Genomic DNA, 13709 nt, shown 5'->3' on the forward strand with positions numbered 1-13709 from the left:
TTTCTAAGTCCCAAGGGCCGCCGCATTCCTCGCTCTCACAGTTGTGCAATCTCTGAACAATCAGAGCCCCAACCCCCCTCTGAATGTGTGCAGAGACCCTGTCCAAGTCTTCTGGACAATGTTCTGTAATAGACAAACGTACTATCCGTAACAAGCTGAAGCACAGAACACAAGTGTGGAGATGTAACACAGATATGATCATCCATTTTTAACGATGTATCCAGAAAATATAGCAAGAAACGAGTAATGAGAAAATGAGTTCAGTCTGAACTCGCACTGCATGGGGCCATTTTCCAGATGCTATTGTTTTTCATGTAAGACTCACAAAAAAAGTAAATGTTAAAAGCCAAATATTTATTTAAACGTATTTCTTTTGAAAACAGAAATGCAGGGAAAAAATACATAAAAATATGTTGTTTTGAATATATATATATATATATATATATTTTTTTTTACTGCACTACACTAAATATATTTGAATCTATCTATCTATCTATCTATCCATCTATCTATCTATCTATCTATCTATCTATCTATCTATCTATCTATCTATCTATCTATCTATCTATCTATCTATCTATCTATCTATCTATCTATCTATGTTTACTAAATCTATCAATATGGTCTGGTCTAGATGAACGATTTCTTCTTGAATGTTCTTCTGGAACCTTTTATTTGATCTCTCATGAACAATTCTTATTCTATAGTCTATTATCTCTATCAAACATTTGTATATATATAGTGAGTACGTATTCTAGAATATTTGACTAAGGTCAAGGGTATATGGGAAAGTATATGTTTATGTTTAAAAACATATATAGCATTAAAAAAATTAAAAACAGAAATGTTTGATATAATAGGCCTATATCTATATCATATTACGTAAAATGTGAAAATGTGTGTAGTTTACATGAATAAGGTAGCCTACACACTTTCTTAAAAGAAAAAGTCGAGCCATTTATGTTGGGTTTTCCTGGTTCTGTAAAGTTTGAACCCCCCAAATTAATGTTCATAAAAGCTGTCTAACATTATTTCACGCTATTATTATTCACATGCGCCATTGGCTCTATTTACTAACTAACTAACTAACTAACTAACTAACTAACTAACTAACTAACTAACTAACTAACTAACTAACTAACTAACTAACTAACTAACTAACTAACTAACTAACTAACTCCAAAGCAAAAGTCCTATCAAACATCTATAATGGTTTAACTTTTACCTTTAAGTCATGTGCTATCATTGACAGTTCAACCCCGGTGTACGCTTGTAATTGTAGTACAAAAAGCACATTCTCTTGATGTAGATGTATGTTTACAGCCAACAGACAGAACTACATTACCCATCATTCCTAGCGCCAACGGCCCTCCGCTCGCATCCTGTCCGATGAAGATAGCGGGCGGCTACAGAACCTAACCCAGGCTGAGGCTGCTTTATTTCGTAATTAAATCAATTAAACATTGATTCAAATTACTTAGGCCACCGTGAACGATAAATACAGATCACAATGGTAAGTGCAGATGCCTATTTTTTGCTTGTTCGAATCATTATTTTGAGTAATTTGAGCGTTTGTTCTTCTCGGCTAACATGCTAGTGTATATACCGATTATAACAACACGACCAAGGTCATAAATCATATTATATAGACTGCATAATATATGGACTATAATATACAAGAGGCAAAAATAACCAGCATTTCATTACTGTAATCCGGGTCAGAATAGAAATTACGCCGAATGAATGAAGCTACTGCTAAATGCTCATGCCTAGTTTTTTGATGCAAACTCTGTATAACCAGTCTAGTAACGTTATATGTTATCTCATATAAATGATATGTGCATTATATGTTTGTAATGGCAGCTCATGCATATTAAGCTATTACAATTCTTAAATGCACTGTCATTATACCTACAAACATAACAAGCATTATGTATGTCAGGTTCATGACTCTGACTGCAGCTTTATTGAATGATATTGGATGATTTGTGAGAATAAGGTCTAAACTTTTCTCCTGTTCTTCTTCTGCAGATCCGCTTTATCCTCATCCAGAATCGAGCAGGGAAGACCAGGCTGGCCAAGTGGTACATGCAGTTCGATGATGATGAGAAGCAGAAGCTGATTGAAGAGGTTCATGCCGTAGTGACAGTTCGTGATGCCAAACACACCAACTTTGTAGAGGTACAACACTCACTTTTAACGTTTTTACACTAGCTGTGGTTACTTACTGCCCATCACAGTTAGACCATTAGTGTAATGTTGCATAAGGAACTGTGATCTGATCCAGGGGTTTTCAGAATGACTTTGAGACTATATTTATTGTGAAAAGAATGAAATTATTTTTAAGTAAAATGTTTCTCTTCAGGTAAAAACGTAAATATTTTCAAGTTAATATTTCTTTAATGTTGGATTTGGTAAAATGACAGTATAAAAGCTAATTATTTGATTTAGCAAATAACATGTCTTTATAATATCATGCTTACTAGTTTTTTTTCTACATTTATATAGTTGCCTTTTTGCTTTAGCAAGGAAATTCCTCACAAGGGAATCGTCATTTTTAGGGGCATCAAAAAGTATTCAGTTAAAAAAAATATTTGTAAAAAATCACACGTGATTTTAGCCAGGACATTTTCAAATCATTAGTCAAAAAAGATATTGGCCTTAGTTGTTATACATTTTTTTCCTCTTCAGTTCAGAAACTTCAAGATCATTTACAGGCGGTACGCCGGCCTGTACTTCTGCATCTGTGTGGATGTGACGGACAATAACCTGGCTTACCTGGAAGCTATTCACAACTTTGTTGAGGTAACTCATACTGAAGCTAATTTTAATGTCTATGTTTAGTAGAGGCCAAAAGTGATGTCCGGGCTAGAAAAATTAGCATCTTCACTCTTAATTTAAACATTATTTAAAATGTGTTAAAGATTTTGTAAGCATATTGCGTAATTGTGCTTGGAGTCAATTGTTTTATTTGTGATAACGCAATGAAATATGCCAAATTGTGCAGACATCATTTTTGGCCAGGCTGTCATACAAAGACATTATGAACAACAAGAGAGAACCAACAAAATATATGTTGTAGTCAATGTATGCTTTTTCCTGTGAGCTTTTTGGTTTTCTATGCATTTTTTTGGCATAGTAAAATAAAACCTGTAGCTGTAGTTTGCCTTTTTTGCCAAACAATAAAAACAATATAAAATATTTTCCACGTATTGTGATGGTTTAAACGAACTTGTAGGGTCATTAAAGACAAATATCCCCTCCAGACATTTGTTTTTTTGGCCTCTACTATCTACTGTAATGATCCTTTTCGTCTCCCACTAAATAAAATATAAAATCATTCTGTGTTCAATTGAGCATCTAAATGGAGTAATCAGCACATTTCCTGAGCAATAAATTGATTATGCTACACAGAATTCATAATTAGAAATCTCTTTAAATGCACTTTCATGAAGCTGAAATCAAAATGAGATATGTAGGAAAAGTTTCTAACTTTGAAACGTCTAGAGATTAACTTTAATGAAGGTCCTTAAAGGAGAACTCCGGCGCAAAATGAACCTTTGGTCTAATTACACATTGTTACCTAGTCAACCGTTATCTGAGATTTGTTTTCATGATTATCGAATGTAAATAGTTTTATCTCTAAAAACAGTTTAGCCTATAACGCTAGTATAACGCTAGTATATTGGGCATTGAGTAATGACAAATAAAAATCGCTTGTTAATGCAACTAACAAGGCTCAAAATAGCCCCACACTAACACGGCAGCATAATGAGGGTCCCTACCTTCAAACCGAAGCATTGAGAACTTTGACAGTGTCCAGACAGTTTAATAAGAAGATATTTTATACATAGTCAACTTCACGTATACAGGCAGAAGCCATCTTTGAAAAACAGTCTCTACCAGTCGATCTACGAACGCCGATCCAAGTGCGCTGAACTGTGTAGAATCTCATATGGTCCAGCGCACTTGGATCGGCGTTATGTATAAAATATCTTCTTATTAAACTGTCTGGACACTGACAAAGTCCTCAATGCTTCGGTTTGAAGGTAGGGACCCTCATTATGCTACCGTGTTAGTGTGGAGCTATTTTGAGCCTTGTTAGTGGGATTAACAAGCGATTTTTATTTGTCATTACTCTATGCCCAATATACTAGCGTTATACTAGCGTTATAGGCTAAACTGTTTTTAGAGATAAAACTATTTACATTCGATAATCATGAAAACTAATCTCAGATAACGGTTGACTAGGTAACAATGTGTAATTAGACCAAAGGTTCATTTTGCGCCCGAGTTCTCCTTTAATGTGCAGCATGATAAATGTGCTTTTCCTTGATGTTTAAGAGTGATTGCCTGCTTGTTCTTCCACAAGCCTCTAGTCTTTAGGGTCATGAAATCCCAAAGCACGTAAAAAAAAAAAAAAAAGTGAACAGATATGTACAGGCTAAACATCACTAAAAGCACTCGTAGATTTTATCGATAAGAGAACATTGGTTGGCATTTTTCTGAGCAATTTCGTTCTTCCGGGTTGAAAAGCACAGTCGAAGCAACGTCACGGGATGTGAGGTAGAATCGTGCTTTCAGAGTGTGTGATTGGCTGCCGGCACGATTATACGTCAGGCGATTCTGAACGCTTCTCTGCATTTATTTATGAGAATAAACCCTTTTAACCCAATCACTGCGCTATATTACACATGAGATCGCATTAGAGCGGAGAATTCAAACAACACGCAGAAGCGCGCATGAGAGCGGTTTATGAGTTTGAGTTGAGTTTAACAACGTGTCCGCGTTTCTCCCTCGTTCTTGTGAGTTTGTTACAGGGTTATATTTAAAAAATGCATCAAGGTCCCCTCAACTTTTTTTTTTTCCTCCATGGTCATATTTTAATATTCATGTGTCTGTATAATGAGTGTGTTGCAGGTCTATGTTTTATTGGTTGTTTTTTCCCCTTTTCCCACCTTCTACTCTTCCACTTTTCCACAGCTTTACACGCCCATTTATTGAGACTTTTTCAGCTCTGAGGTGTGAACGACTAAACAGGGGTTTCGTGACGCTTTAAAAGAAATACAGGTGAAACTCGAAAAATTCTAATATCATGCAAAAGTTTATTTATTTTAGTAATACAACTTAAAAGGTGAAACTAATATATTATATAGACTCATTACAGGCAAAGTGAGATATTTCAAGCCTTTATTTGTTATAATTTTGATAATTATGGCTTACAGCATGAAAACCCCAAATTCAAAATTAGAATATTGTGAAAAGCAAAATGATAACAAAATATAGCTGCAAGCAGCAATCACCGGGGCCAAGCGCAAGCAAGACGACAAGACATGCCAAAGTGGCTGGAAGTGAGAGACCAACTGCAGCAAGGAGCAATTGAAGACATTTAAAGATGAATTTTGGCAAAATGGTTGAAAAATCACATACATTAACTAAAAATATGATTATCACTTTCGACCAATAGGTGGCGCAGTTACGAAACTGATGTGATGTGGTCAGAGTGAAGTGACAATGACACTTACAAAGTTTGGTGTCAATATGTCAAGGCATTGCAGATATAAAGCCTGAATAGTCATTTTGGCATCATGCCTCAACTTTGCCACTGCGGTATACGAAAACGGTTTCGTCTATCGACACGAAATCCATAACTTTTACTCGGCACGGTCTGGAGATGACACGATCCGATTTTGGTGAAAATCGGACCTTCGGTCTAGGAGGAGTTCGAAAAAGTAGGTTTTAAAAGAAAATAAAGATGGCGGACAGGAAGTTTGGCTGACTATGGCAAAATTGGTATCTATGTTTTCAGCATAACCCAAGGAATCTATTGAGATCAGTGTCATTACTATAGGCAAATTTATTCAAAAGTTATTAGCATTTTTGGAAATTTCATTATAACTTTTGACCAAAAGGTGGTGGTGTCTCATAAATTTTTGAGTACCTTTAGGGCGTTGTACTGATGACCCATACTGAGTTTCGTAACGATACGTTCATGCGTTCATAAAATACAGCATTTTAGCACATAATTCAAAATGGCCGACAGCCAAAATGGCCGATATGGGAAAATTGGATATCAGTCAACTCAGCACGACGCCCTGAATCTAACGAGACCACTTTTGTGATTTTTGGACAAACCGTTCAGAAGTTATAAGCAAAAACATAAATTCTTCATATCTCCGGACCAGTAGGTGGCGCTGTGCCGAAACGCAGCATGTAGCCTCAAGTCATGCTTGTGATGACATGTACCAAATTTGGTCTGAATCCGATAAAGCGTTGTGGAGATACGGCCTTACGTCTGTTTTCGCAAGCGCTACGTAAAATTTATTTGCGCGGTATTCGAGAACGGTAATTCGAATCAACTTGAATTCCATAACTTTTGGTCGTCAAGGTCTGGAGATGATCTGGTTCATTTTTCGTGAAATTCGGAGCAACGGCCTAGGAGGAGTTCGAAAAAGTAGGTTTTTCGGAAAATTCAAAATGGCGGGAAAACTATTATGACGGAAAATGACGTCATAGGGTGCAGTCGAATCGTCATGAGCTCAGGAATCAGAGGAAAAAAGAATTTTGTTTCTAAGTTATTAGCATAAACATGAGTGAAACTTTGGACAGCTGGTGGCGCTAGAGGGAATGAGTTGGAGACTCCAAATTTGCTATGGTGATAGTTCAGGCTGTCTTTTATCACTGTGCCAATTTGTATAAGTTTCCCGCAAACGGTTCTATAGGCTGCCATAGACGCCCAGTCGGAAGAAAAAAAAGAAAAAAAAGAAGAATAAGAACGGGAACAGATACAATAGGTGCCCGCACCTTCAGTGCTTGGCCCCTAATAAAGGCTTGATATATCTCACTTTGCCTGTAATGAGTCTATATAATATATTAGTTTCACCTTTTAAGTTGTATTACTAAAATAAATAAACTTTTGCATGATATTATAATTTTTCGAGTTTCACCTGTACGGTCAAGGCGATACATAAAAAAAAAAAAAAAGTTGTGATGTTTGTGTGTTTGCTCTTAAATGGTTTTAAAGGTAATTTACCCCTGAATCAGAAGAACCATCATTTTGACCAAACGGCCACAGTGCTCAAACAGATTTTAATATTTTTAATGAGTTTAATGCAAGCAGAACAATGAATTCAAATTAAAACTAATCTGGGTTTTTTTTGTGCCCAAATACATAATAAACACAGAAGGGGTATTATTTTACTAAGATTTCAAAGCATTTAAAGTGCTAGTGATGACACCGATCATGGTTTGAGTTTGGTAGTTTTTGCAGTTGAGATTTATATCACAAAAACATCTCACTCTCAAAATTGCAACATGTTGGTGACAAATAAGTGGGCATGAAACTGAACTATGTTTGCAGATATTCAGGAAACATGCTAAGTTCACACATACTTGTTTCTCTGAAAAACAATGCTACAGCCAGTTATTCTACTTTAAAATGTGCATTCTGTGTCGGAATATCTGTTTTTGTTTTGTGTGATCCAGCCCACTGCCAATTTACCCAATAGTAATTTGACACCCCCAGTTGGCACATTAAAATCATTGGTATTATGTAATTCTATATAGTCAACAAAATTATATTCAATGTAAGTCTATCTCCCTCACCATAAACATTTCCAATCTAAATACAATTTAATGTAACACATATAATTAGACCGAACACAAATGAGCTTTAGCGAGACCTCTCACCAGGTAAATACAGGAGCACTGGAGCGGCTCTTCTGTGGGTGTAATTTTCCATGTCTGAGAGACCAATGGAATGTGTCCGTGAGGGAAACCAGCGGCCAGGAGTTCAAGAACATTGTGACATGGAATTCTAGGACTTCCTCTGACCCTCACTGTAAACAACTCCCCCAACATATCCCCACATCACTTCTGCCCAAACCAGCCCACTTTGCTGAATAACACTGGATTAAGAACAACCAAACGGCTGGGTCACCAGCCTAAAACCGTCAACTGCTACTAAGCATTGGTTTTGCTGCTACTTATTGAGGTGAACGAGAGACTGCTGTGGCTTAAGGTCCCGTACGCCATTATCTGAAATCAACACAATCAAACACCCCCTCCCTTCAATGCTCCGCCCCCAAAAACTAACACACAATGTAAGAGTGGATGTCTTTATATCATAGCTATAAGGAAAATAATGCTTCGTGGAAAATAAAGTGAAGATGGCGAATGAATATAAGTTAGTTGTTACTCAGACCAGACAAACAATGAACTCAAAACTGTCCTGTTACTACAGCTAATATTACAATAAAAGCATATCTTGGTTCTGTGAAAGCGCAAAACCAGTGTTACTCGTGTATGGAGCAGAAACAACTCAAACTGTGCGTCTGTTTTCAGGCCTTCCCAATTGACCGTTCGCAAAGACCCGCCCCCTTTAGTTACTGTTGCTATGTCCGACAAGCTACGCCGCTCTCGCGTCACACCATGTTCTCACGCAGGGAAAAACACATCGCGGAGCAGAGAGGACACTGACAACGCACTGAGAAAGGACAGACCAGGTTACTTTTGATATTAAACAAAGTCTCACCTTTCAAATTTGGTCATTTTTTTTTAAGAAATTTAAACAATAAATACCGTTTTGTGTTTCTTTAATGTGTCGTGACAGATCGCTGTAGAGCATCAGTTAAAGCTGCTCGTGAACCGATCATCTCTTCCTTCTAGTTCATTTATAGCATCAAATAAACATGAATGAACAAAAGAAGGAATGTTGTTTTAACTGCAGAAAGGTGTCAGTACACTCCGTTCAAATTCTCCCATGTTAATCTACTAGCTCTCCTGACTGCTTTGTGGGACAAAATGGCGGATGGCGAAGTATGATTGGGCAGATCGCCTGTCAATCAAACTCCCTGCGAAGGGTCAATTCAGTCTCTCCAGCGCTGGAAAGCTTTTTTAATATTAATGCATGTCCTAAAGCGCTTGTCTGATTATAACTCTTCTTTTTCCAGTAATATTCCTCTGAGCTTTTCTCTTTTGTAATGTCTCTCTGCCATTTCTCTTTCTACAGTTTTTCTTCAAATCTCTCTCTTGCTCTCTCTCTCTCTCTCTCTCTCTCTCTCTCTCTCTCTCTCTCTCTCTCTCTCTCTCTCTCTCTCTCTCCTCCCCCATCACAAGTGAACACGCCCCCTACTGCTGATTGGCTACAAGTGTGTTGTGCTGCCCAGTCCTATCGACTTTGAACAGCGTTTCTCAGAAATGTTTTGCTGTATCCTGAGTAGATGCTGCCATGAATGGATTGGAACTGATTTGTATTTCTCTTCCTCCACAGGTTTTGAATGAGTATTTCCACAATGTGTGTGAATTAGACCTGGTCTTCAATTTCTACAAGGTAAGTGCAGGATTAAACTAATACACTAATACTACTCTAATATAGCTAAAAATGAATGTAAACAATGCATCTAAAAAAATACATATTGTTGTATATGTTGTTATTCACCACTGTTCAAAAGTTTGCTCTTTAATGTTTTTGAAAGTCTCTAATGCTCACCAAGGCTGCATTTATTTGAGGAAAAATAGAAATAATGTGAAATAATATTACAATTTAAAAGAAATGTTTACTAATTCAATATATTTTAAAATGTAATTTATTCATCAGAATTTTTTCAGCATCATTACTGCAGTCTTCAGTGTCACATGATCCTTCAGAAATCATTGTAATATGCTAATTTGCCACTCAAGAAATATTTATTATTATTATTATCAATGTTAAAAAACAGTCGTGCTGCTGCTTATTTTTGTGATAACCGTGATCGATTTTTAATGAATATAACGTTCAAAAGAACCGCATTATTTGAAATACCGTAGAAATCTTTTGTAACATTATAAATGTCTTAGTCACTGTTGATCAATTGAATGCATCCTTGGTGAATAAAAGTATTCATTTCTTTCAAAAACATTTGACTGACATGATGCAGCATGACTTGCCTTAACAAATCAAAGGCCTTCTTGTTAAGGTAAATGCTTGGTTACATCTATCCATGGAGTGTTTCTTTAAGAGGACCATTTAGAGAAGCTTCACTGACAGAAAAAATAACATGAGGAAAAAAAACTAGTGTGAGAAAAATATGTAATTACGGAAGCTCTCCGTTTCAGCAGCAATGCAGCTCCATGGCAACAGTTATGTGATGCATAATTACAAGAGACACACAATTAAGAACATCCACATCCATTCAGCACGAGTAGAAGTAATTATTAAAAAAAAAAGTTGCCTTGGATAATTGCATTTGCAAATTGCAGTTGCATTTGATTTCTGCTGAGCTAATTATCTGATGTATTTTTAATTCCACCGACTGCGTGAACGGTTTGACCCACACTAAAGGCACGCTCAGGAGGTTGTTTTTAACCCTGTAAAGCCTGACATATGAAATAATAGTTAGAAATATCAGGAATGGAACAATATGGATCATATAGGAGAATATGGAGCCTAATTTTTATTCAGAGGTCCAAACTGAGCAAGAATATGCAATTTGCTGCATATGGCCAAAAGTTAAGAGGAAATTTTGTTTTTGATTAGCTTGTAATGTAACTGTTAATAACATTTAAAACTACGGTACATAAAATGCATCTAAATTTCATATCTCTCTGTAACTCTATATCTCCAATAATTTGTCTTAGGGTACGTTTTACACGACAGCAATGTACTAAAATGGAAAAGTTTTGCGTACAGGTGACAACGTTGTCAAAACGAGGTCTAATGCCTGCTACAGATTTCAGCAATCCTATAAGATCATTAAATCACACTGTTTGACATGGATGTAATAAACTTGGGTACGACATGTATGTAGACTGTACGATGAAGTCACCTAGTCATTCATATAGAGGAATAAAACATCATCAGCATGAGCTAAAGTAGTGGTAAACAAATAGTGCAAGATGAACCATGCCGTTCGCAAAGACCCGCCCCCCTTAGTTACTGTTGCTATGTCTGACAAGCTACGCCGCTCTCACGCCACACCATGTTCTCACGCAGTGAAAAACACATCGCGGAGCAGAGAGGACTGATACGCGTTGACAGACAGGACAGAACAGGTTACTTTTAATATTAAATAAAGTCTCACCTTTCAAATTTGGTCATTTTTTTAAAGAAATGTAAACAATAAATACCGTTTTGTAGCTCTTTAATGTGTCGTGACAGATCGCTGTAGAGCCTCAGTTAAAGCTGCTCGTGAACCGATCATCTCTTCCTTCTAGTTCATTTATAGCATCAAATAAACATAAATTAAACATAAGAAGGAATATTGTTTTAACCGCGGAAAGGCGTCAGTACATTCCGCTTTTCCAAGTTCAAATTCTCCCATGTTAATCTACTAACTCTCCTGACTGCTTTGTGGGACAAAATGGCGGATGGCGAAGTATGATTGGTCAGATCACCTGTCAATCAAGCTCCCTGCGAAGGGTCAATTGTGGTTTTTATGTGCGCTGAAAAATAGAGGAGAATATGGACGCGGTTGCCAGTTTTGCTAAGTTTAAGCGTCATGTCACATTGATCAATACGCCATTTCACGTTGCATTTTTATTGGCTAGTCAGTAGACGTAGGTCATAGCAGCAAACACACTGTGAGATGATCATGCTAAATTCCTGACACCGTCAGATAATGATCTCAGACTATCTTCAGTCGCAAGACCGTGACAACAGCCGTCTTTGAGCCTCTCTCACTGTACGACGTAGGACCACTGTTTAGGAGCCACGACTGGCCATTTTTCGCCTGGGACAGCCCAAAATCAGGCATTAGAAGGGTTAGTGTGACATTTTTGAATGACTAAATGTTGTGTTTCAGGTCTATACGGTGGTGGACGAGATGTTTCTGGCTGGAGAGATCCGAGAGACCAGCCAGACGAAGGTGTTGAAGCAGCTGCTCATGCTGCAGTCTCTGGAGTAAAGAGCCCACTGGTGTCCCACCTGTCACTCAAGCAGCAGGCTCCGCCCACCCCAGCTGCAGCCAAGCCATATATTATCTGTCTCGCTCAAAATCATCCACTAACATTTCAGCTCTTCTTTAAATCTCACATCCACGATGAAGGATGTTGCCGTTCTGTTCTATAACTTTTGAAGCGGCAATGCGTTTTGTAAAACCTCCCTGTTTATTGACCTAATTATTCTTTGGCATAGTCAGAATTGAATACTTCAGCAATTTTATAGCACAGTAGACCTCAGTGTGTCCGACTGGCATCCTCTCCAAGCCCGTTCATTAACACTAACACGAATAATCATGTTGGCCAAAAACTGCCGTGGCACAGAAGCGTCGCTTCTAGCATTGCAATATCCATGGGCTGCACTACTAGCAATGATTAAACTAGATTTTATCAAACAAACCCTCTCCAAACATTAATGAAATGTCCTGTGTATCAAGTCAAAATCTGTGAAGGTTGTTTGTATTGTGTACATATACATTATATATGCATCTATTTTAAGTGTAATTGTATGAACTAACCCATCATTCCAGGCATCTTAAGTCTCAGTCGCCGCTCTTTGTAATTGCATTGAAGTCTTTTGGTTTTGTGGGAACCCGAGCCAGCGATTAGCGAACAAGGCTGAGTGGAAGAATGGACCTCTGGGGAAATGACAAAAGATGGTCTACTTTTAATTTCCCCTTTTGTGGCGCTGGTTCCCCCGCGCCAAGAGCTCTATGGCAACTGCTCAGCCTTGAAACGTCCCATTACAGTTGGAGAATCGTTTCTTTATTTTGTACCTGTTTTATATTGTCTTTCTTTGATTGTCCCTTCTGCTTTAGTCCAAAGTATTGTAGATCTGCCGATTTGTCCCTGTGAGATTGCAGAGTGAAAAGCTGATAGTTGGTGTTACTCTCACGTGTGTGTTTCTGTCAGTGTATATATCCATGAAGGTGAAATAAAGCAACTTAAATGACTTCAAATGTGTTATATTACATGTCAGTTTGCGTTGAGCGCCGATCAGAGCATGTATTATACTGCCATCTATCGGATACTGACGATTATGCAAATATTTGACGAGGTCATCGCTCATAACAGAAATGGTGCATTTCTGCCTCAAGCGAACTAACATTCAGTTCGTCCATGAATATGTGCGGGTAATTTATAAATATAATACAATAAATGATAAAGTTAGCACAGTTACGAGCATTGGTTACTATTTAGTCGAGGGCTACTGGTTAGCGCGTGCTCAAACCTGCGAATGTTGGTAAAAAAAAAAAAAAAGTGAGCTTGACGTGTCCAATCCTTCCGGTTGAGATACGTTTATTTATATACACGGGTTTCTGTGCAACGTCATCACGTAGATGCGCGCGCATCTAAGAGGCAGAAAGCAACAGTCTTTACGACTATATCTAGCAGAAGCAGAGATAACGCGGAGCTGTTGTGCTGTAAACTAACCTAAATGCATAGGGTATGTCATGTTTTTATGATTCGCAAACTTAGTTGGACAATTTCATACTAGTCAACTAACTAACTTTTTACATAATGTTATATTAATATGCAAATGAAACACAAGCAAACAGATCCAACTCTGAAATTGCAGTTTATTATTGAGTCAACAAGAATTTACAAACAATGCGAAATCTACGTTAATTACAATGTTCTTTTACAGAACTCGGCATAACATATAGCGGTCTTGCCTCTTGGATGCGCGCGCATCCGGTATTGTTTGTATACAAGAAACCTATGTATAGGGACAGTACTAAAAAAAATATGATTCCAGTCAAAAACTGGAAAATATGTATTGCACATCGAGT

The 13709-nt window shown here is 37.4% G+C and overlaps 2 protein-coding genes across 2 annotated transcripts in view; both read left to right on the forward strand.

The window, feature by feature from the left end:
* The window catches only part of gab2 (GRB2-associated binding protein 2), a 508732-nt gene that overhangs the window by 165365 nt on the left and 329658 nt on the right, over window positions 1-13709 (forward strand). The window lies entirely within an intron of this gene.
* On the forward strand, window positions 1324-12195 carry ap2s1 (adaptor related protein complex 2 subunit sigma 1). The gene is made up of 5 exons (XM_079611405.1): window positions 1324-1513; window positions 2032-2181; window positions 2692-2805; window positions 9272-9331; window positions 11781-12195. Exons 1-5 carry the CDS (start codon window positions 1511-1513, stop codon window positions 11880-11882), a joined length of 429 nt encoding a protein of 142 aa, XP_079467531.1. The 5' UTR covers window positions 1324-1510; the 3' UTR covers window positions 11883-12195.

The sequence above is a fragment of the Phoxinus phoxinus genome (assembly GCF_949152265.1).
Source record: "Phoxinus phoxinus genome assembly, chromosome: 4".
Taxonomy (NCBI): Eukaryota; Metazoa; Chordata; class Actinopteri; order Cypriniformes; family Leuciscidae; genus Phoxinus; species Phoxinus phoxinus.